The sequence below is a fragment of the Trypanosoma cruzi genome, genomic scaffold (genome assembly GCF_000209065.1).
Source record: "Trypanosoma cruzi strain CL Brener 1047053516623 genomic scaffold, whole genome shotgun sequence".
NCBI classification, from domain to species: domain Eukaryota; phylum Euglenozoa; class Kinetoplastea; order Trypanosomatida; family Trypanosomatidae; genus Trypanosoma; species Trypanosoma cruzi.
In genome coordinates, this window is record NW_001849472.1 from 18,417 (window position 1) to 34,730 (window position 16,314).

Genomic DNA, 16,314 nt, shown 5'->3' on the forward strand with positions numbered 1-16,314 from the left:
CTCGTGGAGAGCAACTTTCACCGCCACGTGGTGCAAACGTTATGTGAGCGGTGGAAACTAACATCAGGACGAGGGCAACACTTAGAAAGGAATCGGCCACTTCCGGCTTCATCAAACGCTCGCGTAGTCTGGTTAAAAATTGAACACATGCAGAGTAGCTTAGTCCAGAAGATGCATCTAAAAACCGAAGAAATTGCAACCGCGTAAAGAAAAAAAAGATGTCAAGAGCGTAAGTCATAGCCCTCGTCACATCCTCTTGTAAATCGACGCCAGGGCGTTTGGCACGGAAAGCCAGTTGCTTGCGAATAGAATACGGAACGACAGGTCGAAGCCTTGACAGATAAACTTCACGAAGAGATTCACGTTGCCTTTCTTCCTCCGTCGAGTTATTTGTGAAGCTTGTCAAGTTAGGTGGAATCATCGGCATTGCGAGTGAAGCGCCTGCCGCCGCCGGGGGTAACAGTTGAGTGGAAGGACAGGGCGTCCCAAGTTCAACCTCCTGTACGACGTCGTGCGCCATCCGAAAATAGGCCGCAGAATACGACACCCAGAATGGTCTATTTTGACCAGACGCAGAAGCCAAGGAGATGCTCAGTTCATTGGCTTCATGTGCTCCAAAAAAGCAACGACGCAGTAGACGTTCAAATTCCATGTGCTTACATTTAGTGGTTTCCGGGTGTTCATAGAATGCGGCGCGACAATCCATTAAGAATCGTGTCGCTGGCACAAAGTAGCATGCCTCTACAAGGCCCTCGGAAACTTGAAAGGGCGTTCTATCATTAGGATTTGCGTTATTCTGTTGGGACGAAGAAGCTGCGGCGGGTGCGGAGCCACCTTGCAAGGATGAAGAACGACTACCCCCCTCATTTAATGAGGGCTTTGGGGTGAGTCGCCCACCCGTCGGGTGAAACTCACCAGCGTTGGGGTTCAAATCCCTTTTCATACAGCCTCTGCATTCACAGTGTCGCGCGTGTGTGCAGTTTGGACGTGGCAGGGAGGAGTACACATCAAAAAAAAGGGGGAAAAAAAAGAATACAAAAGAGATAATTGAAGCGGGTAACGTGACTAAAAGAAAAATGCAGTGAGGATACATGTCTGGGCAAACACCATTTTGTTTTGATAATACTTCATATCAAATGGCGTTTGTGCCGTTATTTAATGAAAAGAGGCACGCGATGCAGGGGAAGTTACGGCGTCAAGGCAAAGTATGTGATCGATAATAAAAAGACAATTGACGATAAAGAACAGCAAAAAATAAAAAAAAAAGGATGGAGCCTTGTAAACCACATCCACCTATTTGCTCAGGTTTGTTTTTAGTCGATGAAGAAGTTCCGTGGTGCCGTTCTTCACATGCAGTGATTTTTTCGTACGCTCCTTTTGTACCAGAAGACGCCTTGAAATTTCCCTCTGCTCTGCGGCGGCGGCCTCCTGCTCCTGGCGCAGCTTTTCCTTCTGATCCCGTAAGGACTGCTGCAGACGGGCGGTGGTATTCATGAGCATACTGTGCTCAACTGTGAGGAGGAGTTTTGCCTTTTCTAGTTTGTTGATGTCGCTCATAAATCCACGGAGGTCAATAGACAAATTCTCCATTGTCTGTTCCTCCTCCTTCAGCTCGTGGGCTAATTTCTCAAGAAGTCTGCGAAGGGCCGTGTTGTGAGCTCTTACGTTCCGTATTTCAGCCTCCTTGCTGGTAAAATTGCTGGTAGACGCAAACTTCTTGTCACTGCCACCACCGCCACGACTGCCCTTTCCCGTCTTCTTCCTTTTCTTCTCTGCCACAAACGCCCGCGCGGTCGCCTGTGCCGATTCCTCCTCCCCCTCCTCCTTCTCCCTCTTCTGCTGCAGAGTCTCTAATGCGCATACATTCTTCCTGATGTGTTCATCGTGCTCACTTGGCGGCGCAGCCGGGTGTTCCTTCCGCTTGCGCTGCTCCTCTTCTCGATGCATCTCAATCTTATTCCACCTGTGCTCTTCCTCATCGATGCAAGCCATCAGATCATTTCCCTCACGAAGAACGGCCCGGTACTGCGCCCGCACGGATGCCAACTCCCGCAGCACCTCACGTTGTTGCGCCGCGGTCCCTTTCTCCTCCAATGCCACGGCTTTTTCAACTCCTCCCGACTCACCTTCCGATTTCGGTACATTCGTGAACGCTTCAATCCTCACGGCAACTGCCAAAGGCGGAATCTCCTCCAATTTTGTTCCATTGACGTCCATTAAAAAAGTCGGCTGACTCAATATCATTTTTTTTGCAATGCAAAAAATTTCTTCATTTGTCAAACGCAAAGAAAATAGTCTGTCCCATGCAGGCCCCGCAACAACACAATCTGAGTACTTGCGCGCAGTGGCAAAAAGTTCCTCCACTGACATGAGAGACCGACAAATGCTATTTTCATTTGGCCCACCACAATGATGGAGAACCAAGGAATTCAAAGCCCTGTGTAGTCGATCTGCTTCTTCAACAATGGGAATGCGCAATATCTTGACATGTAAAATACAATCACTTCCATTTTCTTCTCTTTTTGCATGACTAACAAAAAGACACCACGTTGGATCTTCTACCACACTGAAGATTCCCAACAAAGACCCCAAGGCAGGATCCAGCGTATCATCGGGAAAGAATGGAATAAAGGTTATGGTATCTAAAGAATAATCCGTGTTTCTTGTTTCATTTATCTTGGCCTCAAGTAGTTCAGTGAAGTTGCGCTGCGCAGTGGGTTCATTGGGCTCAAGACTGTCTGCCAAACATCCGCATAAAACACCTCCGTAACCCACAAGAACAAAACAAGATTTCACCATAAATCCAGCGTCATTGGACGATGCATATTCAACGCATTCCGCTGTATCGATGTATTCCTCCCCCAGTGATGCCGCGTACAAACGAGGGAAGGTCGGCGCCCCAGCCGGTGGTGTTAAAAAAGGTAAGACTGCTGCTGCTTGCAAAGGGACCTGTCCGGGAGTTAAGTACGGTACGCCGACCTCTTCATCGAGCACCTCGTCCATCAAACGAATATTCCTTTCACGAAGCCCCTAAGAAGTGTGAAAGGCAAAGAAATACCCGCCCACATTCACCCCCAAGCAAAGGCCAAGAGGGATATATATATTAAAAAAAAACAAAAACGGGTTAGGATAAGAACGCGATAAAACTCAAATTTGACTCCAGCGCGTGGACTCTCACACATACTCGCTCAATTTATCTTTACAACCCCTCAAAGCAATAACGATATCGCCACGACAGGAATCAATCCAGTTTAATAATAACAACAAAATAAATAGATGTGAAGATTCGTATTCCAACAACAACAACAACAACAACACACAAATAAAACTACACATCAATGAGGAGAGAAAAAAAGAAAAAAGGGGAGAGCACGCAAGGTGAACATCCTTTTCTCTTCCATTTTCCAACAGGACATTCTCGCAAGCATAAACGCGCCTCAGTAAGAAAAACAAATACACCCAAAACAAAAAAAAAGGTTTCTTACTTGGCTCTCAACATTGTATCTCTTCTTGAAGACGCTCAACAAGAAAAACCGTGCTGTTTGATCTGTTTTCCTCCACCTTCTCAATATAAAAGTACTGTGGATACCCAAGGATGGCGTTGTAGACATTTCCAAAGTGTGTATTTAACGTCTTTTTAGCTGCATAGGGAAGCATACGGTGCAGATGTCCTATCATCACACCTTCATCTGGTATCACCTCACGTACCGATTCAATAGCATCCTCTACAGAAATAGTTTCCTCGCCCATCAAAGCCGACTCCGGCACGGCCAATTGACTCTTTTGCAGCATCGTGCGGTTGCCCTCATTCCACACCTTTAGATGCTTACTGGTCTTAAAGTTGTTTTTGTGTCGCAAAGAAAGTGCCGCCTTCAAAATTGGTGGTAGACGATTAATCAACTGATGAAGCGGAACAGGGTGATCCGGCATGAAAAGAGAAACCTCCTCACATAATATCTCATGATTAAGTACGGGATTCAATGGATCCAGCAGTAACAATTGTGGACGATCCGTTGGAATTTGACTGGCACCCAAAATACTCTTAAATTTATTTCGCTCCAAATCCGCTATCAACGACGCCTTTGATTTCTCATCATCATCAAATTTCTGTGGAAGAAGCACCCGATCCTCGCTATGGAAAACCAGTTGTGTTGGGACAAACGGTGCAATTTGTCCCTCTGGATCATGGGCAATAACATGCAAAAAGTCCATGCTTATTTCAAAGATCTCACCATGAAGTCGCATGAAGTGAACAAGTCCTTTAAAGGGTCGCAAAAGACGTTTTTGCTCTTTACTTAGGGAGGCATAAATGCGCTGAATCGGCACCCACCGCCACGGGCCGACAGCACTTCCGCTGGTAAAAAGAGGGACTTTGCGTGCTTTTCTATTCGACTGCATAATCTGTTGTTTTGCTTCCCGCAAGGAAGGGGGTGGGTTAAGAAACGAGGCAATATGCTGCAGTAACTCTGGCTCCGGGGAATTGGCGGCATTGTAGTCACTCAGACTTCGTGGCGCAATTCTTCTTGGAAGACGTCGGACATAAATGATATCGTACTGGGAGGGGATATAAGGACCGTCAGATTCATCATCGGCGTATGACATGTCCGTGAGCGGTGGATCCTTTTTTACACCATCTCCTCCACGTTCCTCCAAATTCCTTTGCGATTCGCCACCATCAACATCCTCCTCCTCCTCCTTAACTTCGTTCGCGTCAAAGAATTCACCCCCCTCTTCACCCTCCGCGGAACACACCTCATCTTCATCGGTATTTAACTTGTCGCCCAGCTCCGTATCCTCTCCCTCGTCTGTCAATGTCGGTACCGATTCCGCATCAGAGCTGAGAATGTCATCCACACCAATCAAGTCATCTCGTAGCGCCGCCGCTATGTTTGCCTCCCGTCGTTTCATTTCGGTTTCAGGTGGAAGCGGTGTGTCTGCCTCCAATTTATCCGCCTTCTCCTCCTCAACAGTATATTCATCTGCGTGAGGAATCTCATTTAACTCGCAGACGGACGTTGAATCCAAAGGCCGCACAAAACTATTCTTACTTCCATCGTCCCGTTGAGCGCGTCGTGGTGTGTTGGAGTTCTTTGACGAATTCAGATACATATGCTCCGCAAACAGGTTTGAATCCTCGCCTCGGCACACCAACTGAAAGATATGTGAGTATCGCGTTAGTAATGTTAGCACCCGCCGCTGTGGGACACTATTCAGTACGTCCAGATCCTCCTGAGCGAAACCGTCAATCCACTTCACCAGGGGAATTGGCGCACAACGTCTTTCCTCCAGCTCTGCTCCTGAAAGTGATTTGTCGCTCGGAAACCGAGGCAAATTTCGTAAAAGAATCTCGAAAATTTTCACGTCAACATGAGACTCTCCTGAACGACCCTGCTTCTCTTGTTCACGTGAGGGTGAGGTGATTTGTCGCGAGACAACTCCGCCTACTGTCGCTCGGTACTCCTGGTTGTGGCGACGCAATAAACGATCCGCCCTCCCACACCCCGGGTAATTCTGAATAAAACTGAAATCCAGATTTAGTTTCACCGCCGTCTTCTGAAACTTGCCCGTCTTAATCTTGAATATCATGGGATACTTTTTAAAGAAAAGATCCACGACGCGATCCTTCGAAATGTGACTTTCAAAGCACTGAGCCACATCCGGAGACATCGCAGCAAGAACGTGACGAGTTTCCACAAAAAACGTGGGTGTGATGTGCACAAATGCGGCTGCCACTTCAGAGGGTGGAAAAAGTCCCTTCGATACATAAAGGGACTCGGCTTCCTCCAGATCGGGTGACAAACGTCGTGGCTTTTCACCATACGGAAAAAGCGTTATCGGCTCCTTGTCCATAAGAAAATACAGGGTGACAGGGAGAAGAATGCGTGTAAGTTTCCACTCCTCAATCTCCGCGGACGTGAGAGGTGGCTTTAAGACATCCAGCGGGGTCGATCCAAAGCATCCGCGCACCAACACATAACTTTTTGAACGCGTGATCGCGCGCTTCTCGAGGCAAGGCGTTTGCATGACATTACCTGAAGCGGCGGTGCTCGCACGACAACTTTTGTCTTGTCGAAGGCCATCAATGCCCTTCTTGTTGCTCTCAATCGCATCGTGATTGGTCGCACGGCATGAGTACGCAGCGTCTGTGAGTCCCACTCTGGCGCCATCTGCACTAATAATAAACCAATCGGGCCTGCTTTTCACTGCCTTGGAAAGTGCCCCAAATGAGGAATTCTGCAGCTGCGACCGTAGAGTCGGCCCCAGTGCACGAAACAGCGCATAAAGAGGCACGGTATTGTCACCCCCTTCATCACAAGACCCTTTTCTTGGTAAAAGCTCCAAAGTCAGGATGCTTCTAATTTCCTCCACAACAGTGTTGTCGTCCCAGTCGATATCATTGCTCTTCGTTGATGCTGTAGTTGATATTTTTGTTGTTGTTGTTGTTGTTTGTGGTGGTGCGTCGGCATCCTTCAATGATTGGAGTGGATGCCCTTCACTCCCTGTGGTGCATTCTCGCCTTGCAACATGCCATGCTGGATAGAAACAGTGAGCGGACGCCGCAGACACCACGTCAAGCCGTTGTAAAGCAAGGGTGAGTGTGCGGTGGGAAAATGCACTCCACACTCGGATTTTCCACATGCCTTCTATTTCCTAACTCCCACACACGCAAAGAGAGGGAGAAAAAAGAGAGTGCGCGTGACTGTAGAGACTGGGAGCAGGAGAATGGCAAAAAAAAAAAAAAAATACTTTTAAAACAACAACAACAACAACAACATAAAATAAAAAAGATGCCCCCCGCATATATGATCGCCGTAAGTGACGGCACACACACGCACACAAAAGTCATGCCTTGGCTCGCACTTCTTTTCGGCAAACACTCCAAGCAACGGGAAAACCGTACATGCGCCCCTGATCTTCTTTCCCCTCTCCCAGTGCTCTGCTGTCATGTCGCCTCCCAGCGTCAAACCCCTTAAAAAAAAAAAAAATAAAATAAAAGCGGCCTTATAATTCGCCAAAAAAAAAAAAAAAAAAGAAAAGAAGTGAGATGGGAGGCAGAGCAGTTCACGTTATCCGATCAGCACCACCGAAAACCCACGCCCGTGTGAAGAAAAAAATCAAAAGAAAAAAAAAAGAAGTAAGTGACTAGACAAACTCACTCTGTTTCTTGAGCCACCAATCCCGAAGCAAAAGAGATATGAGGTGATTGTCGATGGGAATCTTCTCCGTCTTCGGCACTTCCTCCGCACCTAAAATTTGTGCATGGGCATCGTCAACAAACACTGGACAAGTAAAGACAACACCAGTGTAATGGTGAAGCAAAACGACAAGAATACGCTCAAACAAGTCACGAGATTTATCAATCAATACACACGAGGCTGCGGCGTTGTCACCACGCCTTGTTGGCTCCATGACACGCCAATAAATACCGCCAACGTTCTTACCCAATTGTGACAAATGATCCCCTTCGTTCGTCTCGTAAACAACACCGTGCGGGTGAATAGGGACAAGACACATCTGTGTTGGGTCAAATTGCCCCCGCGGAAGAGGACTGAAGAAGCTAAGAAAGGAAAATAAAAGATATCCTGGCTCAACTGTCTCGCGTGTATGCGGGTAATAATTAAAACTGAACAACGGAGACATGTAAGAGCAAAACCTAGAGAAGGCAACAACCATCAATGTTAAGACATACGGGGTGAGTTGCGAAGAATGAACGTTAAATTGTTTTAGAATCACCTTCATAAAAATAATAACGGGGTGTGCTGATTTGCTGTCGTTCAGTAGTTCTTGCAGTACTGCCGATGCCTCTACGGCTTCCGTTCGGTCAACCGTTACATTCACGTCAATGTGGTTTGCCGGGGAAATTAAGCGAAGTGTCCGTGCATTATTACTACAAAATGCGGCATTTTGCTTTATTTGCAGCCCCAGTCGACCGACAAAAACATCCCTGATGCTGATCAGTAAGTCTTGCTCCTGCATCAATGGCAGCGCCAAGGAATAGCATGAGGGATACGGCAAAAGAATAGAGGCCTCCGTGTTCGCTATAGAAGCTCTTAACAGTCCCTTTATTTGTGTTAACTTCTGCGCACCGTTATTGCCAACGTTCCTTCGCAGAAAGTAGTCTATAGAGGGATGCACTTGTTTTACGAGCGTAACGTCAACAGCCGAGTCATAAAGGGCCGTGTCAATAACGAAGCTGCCGTGACTAAAGACGTGTAGAGTCTTAAGTTCGCCAGTGGTCCCCACGACGCGGTCTTCAGGAACAGCCGCCACTTCTTTGATAACATCCTTCAGGTCCTCAACAAGTTTGTCACATGCCTCACGACGTGCAGGCGACATGCCCGCTCTGAAAACGAGGTCCCGAAGATCGCGTGTGAGTCGTCTCATTGCCGTCAGTAGCAGCAGATACACGTCGTCCACAGCCCCGCCATGGCCGCTTGCACGCAAAAAATGAGAGAGGAAGCTCCTTTCTCCGGCACCTTTCATTTCAGTAGGGGCGCCAACTGTCCCGATGCAAAGCTGCAGCCGCAGTGGCAGTGACCAACGATAATTGTGATGATAAGTACCCAAAGCAAAATTTTATTTATTTATTTAAAAAAGAATGGGAAATAAAACAACACACAAACACACAAATAAAAAAGTAAAGTCAAAGACGCTGTCAAGAGGCACCGTTGACTAAATTTCTTCCTTTTGTCTTTCAAACCTGCGCACGCCAACCGCAGCCACAAGAAAGAGAAAGAGAAAAAGGGCAGAAAGAAGAAAAAAAAAAAAAAAAAGAGGCTCACACCGCCCTGGCACACACACACACACACACACACAATAAAAAGAAAAGATGACCGGCATTCAATGCATCACCAACACCAAATAACATCCGGCGCAGTTGCCAAAAAACGCACAAATTTCGCTGCGTTCCACACACAAAGTCATATCTATACAAATATCGTCACGGAAAGGGATAAAATGACGGAAAGAAGGGGGGAAAAAAAAAATAATAATAATAATTAATTTTTGTACCCGCCCCTCCCCCCACTGACCCCTCCCTTTTTTTTTTTTTTTACTTTTATTATTATTTTTATTATTATTTAATTTTCGTTTTCGTTTCTTTCCTGTTTTTTTTTCCTCCTTCTCCCAAAACGAAAAAAAAAAAAAACAAAAAAAAGCCGGTCGTTCTTCATTCACCAATTCGAACAAAAATCATGTGGAACAGTGCCGTGAAAGAACATCAACGGCAACAACAGGAAGCCGTTGTCTGCATGTATATATCAATGCACATGTCTATTGCAGGCTTCCTGAGGCTCCACAATCGAAGGCACATCTTTTCTAGAAGAACAAACAGAAGGAAAAACCAAAAACATAAAAAAAAGGGAAAACAAAAAGCAGCCAAGAAATATTACCCAACCAATTAAGTAGAAAGAGAGAGAGAGAGAGAGAAAAGATATCAAAGGTACACAACAACAACAATAAACACATTCCTGCATATTTTTCAGCCATCCATTTTTATTTTATTGGCTGTTGTTGCGTGCCATTGATATCGTTTTTTGTTTGTTTGTGTGTCTGTGCGTAGGAAAGGTGTTAGAAGGCGCACCGCACGTTTAGTCCAGATCGTCAACCTTTGAAGAGAGGTCCGCATCCCAAAAGGTGCGAAACGTCAGTTTCTCCGCAATTTGAAGCCCCACATAAAAAAACCAAGAAGTAAATCGAAGCCAAAAGGAACGACGCTGATACTCCTCATATTTTACCTCGATGCTTGTCTGCAGATCTTTAAGGAAATGGCCTTCCATTTCCCGTGCCATCTCATACCCCAAATGACAGAGGCAGACTTCCATGTTCTTGTTGCTCATCATATCCCAGTTGTAACTTCCCACGGAACACCAAATACTGTCAACCACCACCGTCTTGGCATGCATAATCTGATCCCCCTTGTATTCATAGATACGAACACCTGCGGCTAGAAGTCGTTCGGTAATGTAATTCGACGCGTGCCACATAAACCAAGGGTCGGTTGTACAATTACTTCCAGCAAGAATGCGTACATCAACACCACGACGAGCAGCATACAGAATAGCACGCAACAATTTTCGATGCGGCAAATAATAAGGGGTTGTTACCCACAATCGTCGGTGCGCCTTTTGAGAAACCTGCCAAAAGGCATACGGAATCGACCAGTCCCGTGTGTGAGGGTTGCAACATATGATCTGAGTAGCATTGGACCGTATCTTGCCATATTCCTCCGCCCCAGGAACAGGATCCGCATCACTCAGTGGCGCCTTGGACAGTGCTCTTTCAGCTAACCGTCGTTCCAACGCCGCCTTGGCTCTGTTAAGTGCACGCATACGATAGTGCTCCATCCTTTGCTTCATAACTGTTGATGCCCCGGTGTCCACTGCGCGTTCCGTAGGAAATTTAGTGCCATCTTCAACGTCAACATGAACCAAATTTTGTGGTAACAACTTCGCGGCTTTTTTTGGATACCACCGCATAAATAACTCTAATCGCTCGCGCTGCCGCTTCCATCGAATGCGTTCCATAAATCTTACCCTCTTCTCCTCGGCCCTTTCCATTTGTTGTTGCAGGTACAACTTTCCTCTTTGCTGCACAGATTTTGTCATGGGTCCAAGAAGATCATCTGTCGCGTTTCTTCCTTGCTTGTAGCGACGAGCCATCGTCGTGGACGCAATTTTTCGCCAACGTGTCCAGCTCCACTGCCACGGCTTTGGTGCCTTCGTGTCCTCGTACGCCTCACGAAGGTGTGCCACAGCCGGGCCCACTACCGAGCAATGTGTATCGCGAAAGCGACCCGTCCCGCCCTGGCTCCTACCGCAGTATTCATTGCCAATATTCAGTCCACCACAAAAACCAATTTTGTCATCCACAATGAGGATCTTGCGGTGGTTTCGGATGGCAGGACTGCGCTCCCACTTCATGCCCCCAAACAAATACGGCAAAACATGATGTAAAACAGGGCGATGTTCAATAACATTGGCCCCAGACTGTTTGAGCTTGTCAATGAGACGACGTCGTCCCGTGATGTTTCCGCCGCAGTCGTACAGCAACTCGCTTTGACACCCACGGCGCTGCGCAGCCGCTATTTTTTCTACTGTCATCTGGCCAATAAGATCATCCTTGCAAATGTATGTTTGCCAAAGAACACTTCGCTTGGCTTCATCCACAGCCTTCCACATGACTCGAAAGGCCTCAGCACTATCACGATAAGGAACCACCGTGTTCCCATTCGAAACACGCCCTAAAACTGCCAGGTTTCTTTGAATGCGGTCCCACCGCACATGAAAGGACAACCCATTGCAATACACCCCACGAGCACCATTCCCAACAGCGGAACACACGTCCTTAAAATCTTTATTGACAGATTCACGCAACTCGACACCACCGCTATTGTTGTTAATACGGCCAACTGTATTGCTGCCTCTCTTTTCACGCAAGGGAGGAGGGAGGAGCCTCTCAATATTTAAGCGCTGAAGCGCTACACGAAATTTACAACCAGACGTTGGCATCCCCTAAAACGGCAGAGGAAAAACAAAACAATCGATGGAATTGCACCTCCTTCTCTCTCACCTTCTCTGTGAATGTATTTTATCTATTTCTATGTGTGCACCAATAGCTAAGAAACAACAACAACAACGAAAAAGAGTCGTTGTTGCTCCTTTTGTCTTTTCCCTCTTTATTTTCCTCAAGGAAAAAAAAAACTTCCCATAAGAAAAGGCTTTCCTTTTGCAGTCATTGTGCCACCCAAAATACATTCACTCACATCAACCGCTCCTCTCCTCCACCTGGACGGTCAATCTTTCTTCCCTTCCCACACAAACCCGCAGAAATCGCTACGCATCTCGGTAATTTTTGGCTCTGTTGACGCGCTTCAACAAGGCACCATCCTCCGACTCCAAAATAAGGCGTTTCCGCCGCTCTACCTCTTCTTGGCGTTTGCGCTCAAGAATCATTCGTTCCTCCTCTGTCTGTGTAGGAAACTTCAGCGGCCACCAATCGGGGAAGTTCACCCAGTCCACAATCTCGGGAACCATGTTGCTGACTATGCGTTTTGCGTCCAACCCCACGTCTTCTTCGCCCAACGATAAGACAACGGCCTGTCGTTTGAGAAAATCTTCCTCCTCCAATGGCCTGTTGTCATAAAGGTATGCCCTGTACATGGGCTGCAACTCGGGCGATACCCTGTGAATAGGCACTTGTTGCAGTTGCTGCTGAGACAAAAAAATTTTCAAACGACGCTTGTGATAGTACGTCATGCCATAACAACCAGCTGTGTACAGAACCCCGATAAAGGAGCCAGCAAGCATGCCTTGGGAAATGGTTCCCATTTGTGATGCCATTGTCAATACGACGGCACCCGATGCTCCAGCTATCATAGGATAATGCATCCGATCGTTATATTTATTACGCACTACAAGCAAATGATGGAACGCTGTGGTCAAAAGTCCTACCGCAGCAAATGTGGAACTGTAGCGCCATAACACCCTATAGCGACCGATATATCGTCCTTCCAAGCGTGCTTGACGAAAACCCAGTGCTAAACCCAATACCGCACTATAACATGTCACTGGAAAGACACTTTGGATTAAACCCCTACGCCAGCGCCACTCTAAATAATTACTGACTTCTGTTTCATAGCGGTGTGGAGGCATCTCACCCTTGATTGCATCGTATATTGTTTCCTCCTTGCTGCTCACTTGAAATCGATCATCATTGCCTGTACGGAAAGGCCAAAATGACATTTGCCTCACCCATACACAATTATTTATTCAATCCCCCTCACCCCTCCCTCAGATCAACAACTACAACAAAAACAACAACAAAAGTAGTGTCCTTTCATGATGCACGCACCAACGCAGTAGAGAAAACAGGGAGAAACTCCCCAAAAGACATAAGAAACACAGCCAAAAAAAAAAAAAAGACAAAAACAACTCGCAGAAGAAGATATTCCCAAATCACTTGAATCATCAAAGAGTGATTCAGCCAAACCGCACACACAAACACAACAACAACAACAACCAAACAATAAAATACCCTTTACGACACCGCATAAAGGAGATGACGCACAGATACAGACTCAGAGAGAGAAAATAATAATAATAAAGGGAGTAAAAGACACTGCAGTCACGCTAGTCCCATTCTACGCTCTTGATTAAGGCGCCACATTGAGACGTAAACTCCCTGATGCTTCGCTTTTTTATTAACACTTTTTTTCACCAAAAAAAAAACTTCACTTTGTGAGTTTCGTGTTTTATTTCCCTCCTGACACCCAAACGGCAATAAGAAACAAACCTCACGTCACGTTCCGGCGCGCAGTGCCACCACCATGTGCAGAGTTGCGCCTGCTGCGATGGGGTATTCCTTAATACGCTTTCCATCCTCCAACTGCTTCCCCTGGTACACAAGTCGTATCATCTTGCCCGGAATGCCCTCTGATTCCTCCAACTTCTCCTTGAGCTCTGCGATGGTGTTCTCTTCATTGAGCGATGCGACCTCAATCACCTTGTTGCTTACCGTCTTCACCTTAACGAGCATAAAATTTTACTTATTCTTTTCTTTTCTTTTTTTTTTCTTTTCCTTTGGGGGTGAATATAAAAACAAAAAAGAAAGAGGCCTTCTCCCTCAATTCTGTTCTCCTCTTTTTGGTTTCCCTTCTCTTATTTATATTCTCTTCGTCCTTGGCTGGATCCCCTTCCCCTCTTCCCCCCCTCCCTAAAACAACCTCCCTTCACCTGCACGATCCCGCTTTGATGGGAGAGGTTAAACCACAATTAAAAGTCGTGAAAGCAAGAGGCAAAAAAAGAAAATGGGGAAAAGAAGACAACACCTGTTGGGGTCATTGGAGGCCGCAGGCTCCAAAGGGCGGAGAAAAAAGCCTCCAAATGGATCTGGCAGAAAAACAGACCATTTCACATTTTTTCATCGGAGACAAGGGTCGAAAATGAGCACAGATACACAAACATACACACACGTGCAGTCATGGAGACCACAAGGGTCCTTCCACGCCTTTATTTTCTAACCCTTTCTTCCAACCTCTTTTTTTTTTATTTCAGCCGCTTTTCTTCTTTTCCACTGCTCTTACCATGTCACATCCCCCCTTTTTTTCTTTTTCTTACATTCTTTCCATTTCTTTTTCTTCTTCTTTTCCATCGACGCACTTCCGTCTTTTGTTTCCTCAAATCATTCATTCATTCATTTCATTTCATTTTTTTCCTCTGTTCTTGATTGCAGTGTTTGTCCCCCGCCATATGCCAACAGCAGAAACCCTTAAAAAAATTTTTTTTTTTTACGTCCCGTGCGTCGCACCCTTCTTTTCTCTCGTACTGTGATCTCCCCCCTTTTCACCTCCGAGCCCCTGTCGGTGGTTCGTGAGGCTCCCGCGGTGCGTTTTGTTTGCGCCACAAAAAAACTTCCGCGCAGAGCGCCTTCCATGTTCATTGGAAATAAAAGAAATGTGTAAATGGAAATAAAACAAGGCGGCGGGAAAAATACGAGTATTAAAGAAAGCAACCACACACACACACACGCACACATAAATAAAAAAAAAAGATGAAAATAAATCCCTCTATCTCTCCCCCTTCCCCTTCCCCTTCCCCTTCCCCTTCCCCTTTGTGCACCCAACGAGGGTCAACAGAACAACAACAACAACAGAAAAACTCCCATTGCGGTTAACGGTTTTTCTTTTCTGTCTCTGCCTCCTGGTGCGCCCTCGAAAAACGGTGGGTCCGCTGGCCGCTACCTGCAACAAACAGAAGGGCACCAACAATGGAAATATTTTTCAACACGTGAAAAAAATCCGTGTTACTTATCCTCCCCGGGTTTTCAGGGTCCACGTGGAAGGCAACTGTAACAAGGACGGTGCTCAACGCCAACATGAAGGCGAAGAAGCACCGACCCACCCCCAACAAAATAAAGAGAGAGAAACCAAGAAAGAGTGCACCAGACGCCTGAATTAAAGTTGTGTATTCGGAGGCGCTAAGTCGATACCCAACGCCAGCCATTTTCAACATCGTGGGAAAGTTGCTCTTCGCCAACAAGGCGGCACTCACCGCGGGGTTGGAGATCTGTTGAAATCCCGATGCAATGAAAATGAGAAGGATTTGAACCAACCCAATATAACGGATGGCGGAGCGCAACGTCATCAGGCCGTGGTTAAGGGGCTCTGCTGCCAAAGAGTAGATAAATATATGTATATGTTTCCTTTTTTCTTATCCTCGGGGTTTCTTCCTTTGCCTTTAATAATTTCCTAGGAGAGACGCTCCGCGTTACTCTTCTTTTTCGGTTGAATTTAGCTTCACTTCACTTCTTCTTGCAGCGGAGGCAAAAGGGCGCCGAAGAAAAGACAGAGAGAAAAGAAAAGAAAAGAAAAAAGGAAAAACCCAAGCAACCAACCAAGAAAACGTTAGAAACATCAGCACAGAATGTACGGAAGGGAAGAAAACATAAATAAAACAAAAACAAATAATAAAAAAGGGATATATATCAGAGGTAAATGAAACCAAAGTGGCAAAGGCCTCAGTAATTAGTGAAGAGAAGGAAAAGGGTGAATGGTGGCAGGAAAAAGGGGCATGCGTTCCACAGACTCCTACACCGCGTCTTGAAGCAGCCTATCCACCCATGCCGGTACAATCACCGATGCCTTCCCATAGATGGATTCATCAAATTCACTGAAATTCGTTCCCGAATCCAAATTCAACTCCAACGTCCTTGCCCCCTTTTCTCTCGCCCGCGTCACAAATCCCGCAGCGGGGTACACGTTACCGGATGTCCCAACAGCGACAAAAAGATCCGTTTCATCCATCGCCGCATTTATTTCATCCATGTGTAACGGCATTTCACCAAACCACACAATGTGGGGCCGCAACGTATCCACTGCATTGCAGCACTTGCATCGGCTCGTACCATGCACCACATCTTGGGTCCAATCAAACACTTCCTCCGTGGCTGTGCAACGCACCTTTAGCAATTCCCCATGCATATGCAGCACCGATACAGATCCCGCACGCTCGTGAAGATTATCAACATTCTGCGTCACTAACACAACACGGCCTCCACGGTACTCTCGTTGAAGCTTGGCGAGAGCCAAATGCGCTGGATTGGGTGCGACGCAATCTGAAAAAAGCGCTCTTCGCCGCTCGTTATAAAACCGCTGAACAAGCAGCGGATTACGAAAAAATGCATATTGGCACGCAACTTCCTCAACGCGGTGGTTTTCCCACAAACCGTTCTTATCGCGAAATGTCGATAGGCCGGACTCTGCAGAGATGCCAGCACCCGTCAAGATGGTCACCATCTGACGCCGCGGCTTCATAT

The 16,314-nt window shown here is 46.5% G+C and overlaps 9 protein-coding genes across 9 annotated transcripts, besides 23 other annotated features; all 9 read right to left on the minus strand.

The window, feature by feature from the left end:
• On the minus strand, window positions 1-943 carry Tc00.1047053506559.4 (hypothetical protein, conserved; the record flags this gene model as incomplete). The annotated part of the gene is made up of 1 exon (XM_816728.1): window positions 1-943. A coding segment is annotated over one exon (943 nt), but the record flags the coding sequence as incomplete, so codon positions are not given.
• Window positions 1-3,823: a sequence feature (heterozygous, non-Esmeraldo-like haplotype).
• Window positions 1,294-3,003, minus strand: Tc00.1047053506559.10 (uncharacterized protein; the record flags this gene model as incomplete). Its single annotated transcript, XM_816685.1, has 1 exon — window positions 1,294-3,003. The coding sequence occupies one exon, from the start codon at window positions 3,001-3,003 to the stop codon at window positions 1,294-1,296; it is 1,710 nt and encodes a 569-aa protein (XP_821778.1).
• Window positions 1,808-1,841: a sequence feature (CT-rich).
• Window positions 3,295-3,317: a microsatellite.
• On the minus strand, window positions 3,493-6,639 carry Tc00.1047053506559.20 (hypothetical protein, conserved; the record flags this gene model as incomplete). The annotated part of the gene is made up of 1 exon (XM_816687.1): window positions 3,493-6,639. The coding sequence occupies one exon, from the start codon at window positions 6,637-6,639 to the stop codon at window positions 3,493-3,495; it is 3,147 nt and encodes a 1,048-aa protein (XP_821780.1).
• Window positions 3,824-4,424: a sequence feature (areas merged during assembly that could not be assigned to a particular haplotype. This can correspond to areas where the two haplotypes were merged or to regions with more than two copies in the genome that were merged during assembly.).
• Window positions 4,425-4,801: a sequence feature (heterozygous, Esmeraldo-like haplotype).
• Window positions 4,802-5,046: a sequence feature (areas merged during assembly that could not be assigned to a particular haplotype. This can correspond to areas where the two haplotypes were merged or to regions with more than two copies in the genome that were merged during assembly.).
• Window positions 5,047-16,314: part of a sequence feature (heterozygous, non-Esmeraldo-like haplotype) that runs on past the window's edge.
• Window positions 6,407-6,448: a microsatellite.
• Window positions 6,754-6,775: a microsatellite.
• Window positions 6,971-6,996: a sequence feature (AT_rich).
• Window positions 7,015-7,040: a microsatellite.
• On the minus strand, window positions 7,144-8,484 carry Tc00.1047053506559.30 (hypothetical protein, conserved; the record flags this gene model as incomplete). Its single annotated transcript, XM_816689.1, has 1 exon — window positions 7,144-8,484. The coding sequence occupies one exon, from the start codon at window positions 8,482-8,484 to the stop codon at window positions 7,144-7,146; it is 1,341 nt and encodes a 446-aa protein (XP_821782.1).
• Window positions 8,572-8,597: a sequence feature (AT_rich).
• Window positions 8,725-8,774: a sequence feature (A-rich).
• Window positions 8,794-8,817: a microsatellite.
• Window positions 8,978-9,008: a sequence feature (AT_rich).
• Window positions 9,040-9,082: a microsatellite.
• Window positions 9,329-9,374: a sequence feature (A-rich).
• Window positions 9,407-9,429: a microsatellite.
• On the minus strand, window positions 9,591-11,510 carry Tc00.1047053506559.40 (cardiolipin synthetase, putative; the record flags this gene model as incomplete). Its single annotated transcript, XM_816691.1, has 1 exon — window positions 9,591-11,510. One exon carries the CDS (start codon window positions 11,508-11,510, stop codon window positions 9,591-9,593), a length of 1,920 nt encoding a protein of 639 aa, XP_821784.1.
• Window positions 11,835-12,743, minus strand: Tc00.1047053506559.50 (hypothetical protein, conserved; the record flags this gene model as incomplete). The annotated part of the gene is made up of 1 exon (XM_816693.1): window positions 11,835-12,743. The coding sequence occupies one exon, from the start codon at window positions 12,741-12,743 to the stop codon at window positions 11,835-11,837; it is 909 nt and encodes a 302-aa protein (XP_821786.1).
• Window positions 13,300-13,536, minus strand: Tc00.1047053506559.59 (ubiquitin, putative; the record flags this gene model as incomplete). The annotated part of the gene is made up of 1 exon (XM_816732.1): window positions 13,300-13,536. The coding sequence occupies one exon, from the start codon at window positions 13,534-13,536 to the stop codon at window positions 13,300-13,302; it is 237 nt and encodes a 78-aa protein (XP_821825.1).
• Window positions 13,550-13,582: a microsatellite.
• Window positions 14,007-14,148: a sequence feature (T-rich).
• Window positions 14,269-14,290: a sequence feature (AT_rich).
• Window positions 14,562-14,610: a sequence feature (C-rich).
• On the minus strand, window positions 14,670-15,143 carry Tc00.1047053506559.70 (hypothetical protein, conserved; the record flags this gene model as incomplete). The annotated part of the gene is made up of 1 exon (XM_816695.1): window positions 14,670-15,143. The coding sequence occupies one exon, from the start codon at window positions 15,141-15,143 to the stop codon at window positions 14,670-14,672; it is 474 nt and encodes a 157-aa protein (XP_821788.1).
• Window positions 15,350-15,370: a microsatellite.
• Tc00.1047053506559.80 (NAD-dependent deacetylase, putative) lies at window positions 15,587-16,312 on the minus strand (the record flags this gene model as incomplete). Its single annotated transcript, XM_816697.1, has 1 exon — window positions 15,587-16,312. The coding sequence occupies one exon, from the start codon at window positions 16,310-16,312 to the stop codon at window positions 15,587-15,589; it is 726 nt and encodes a 241-aa protein (XP_821790.1).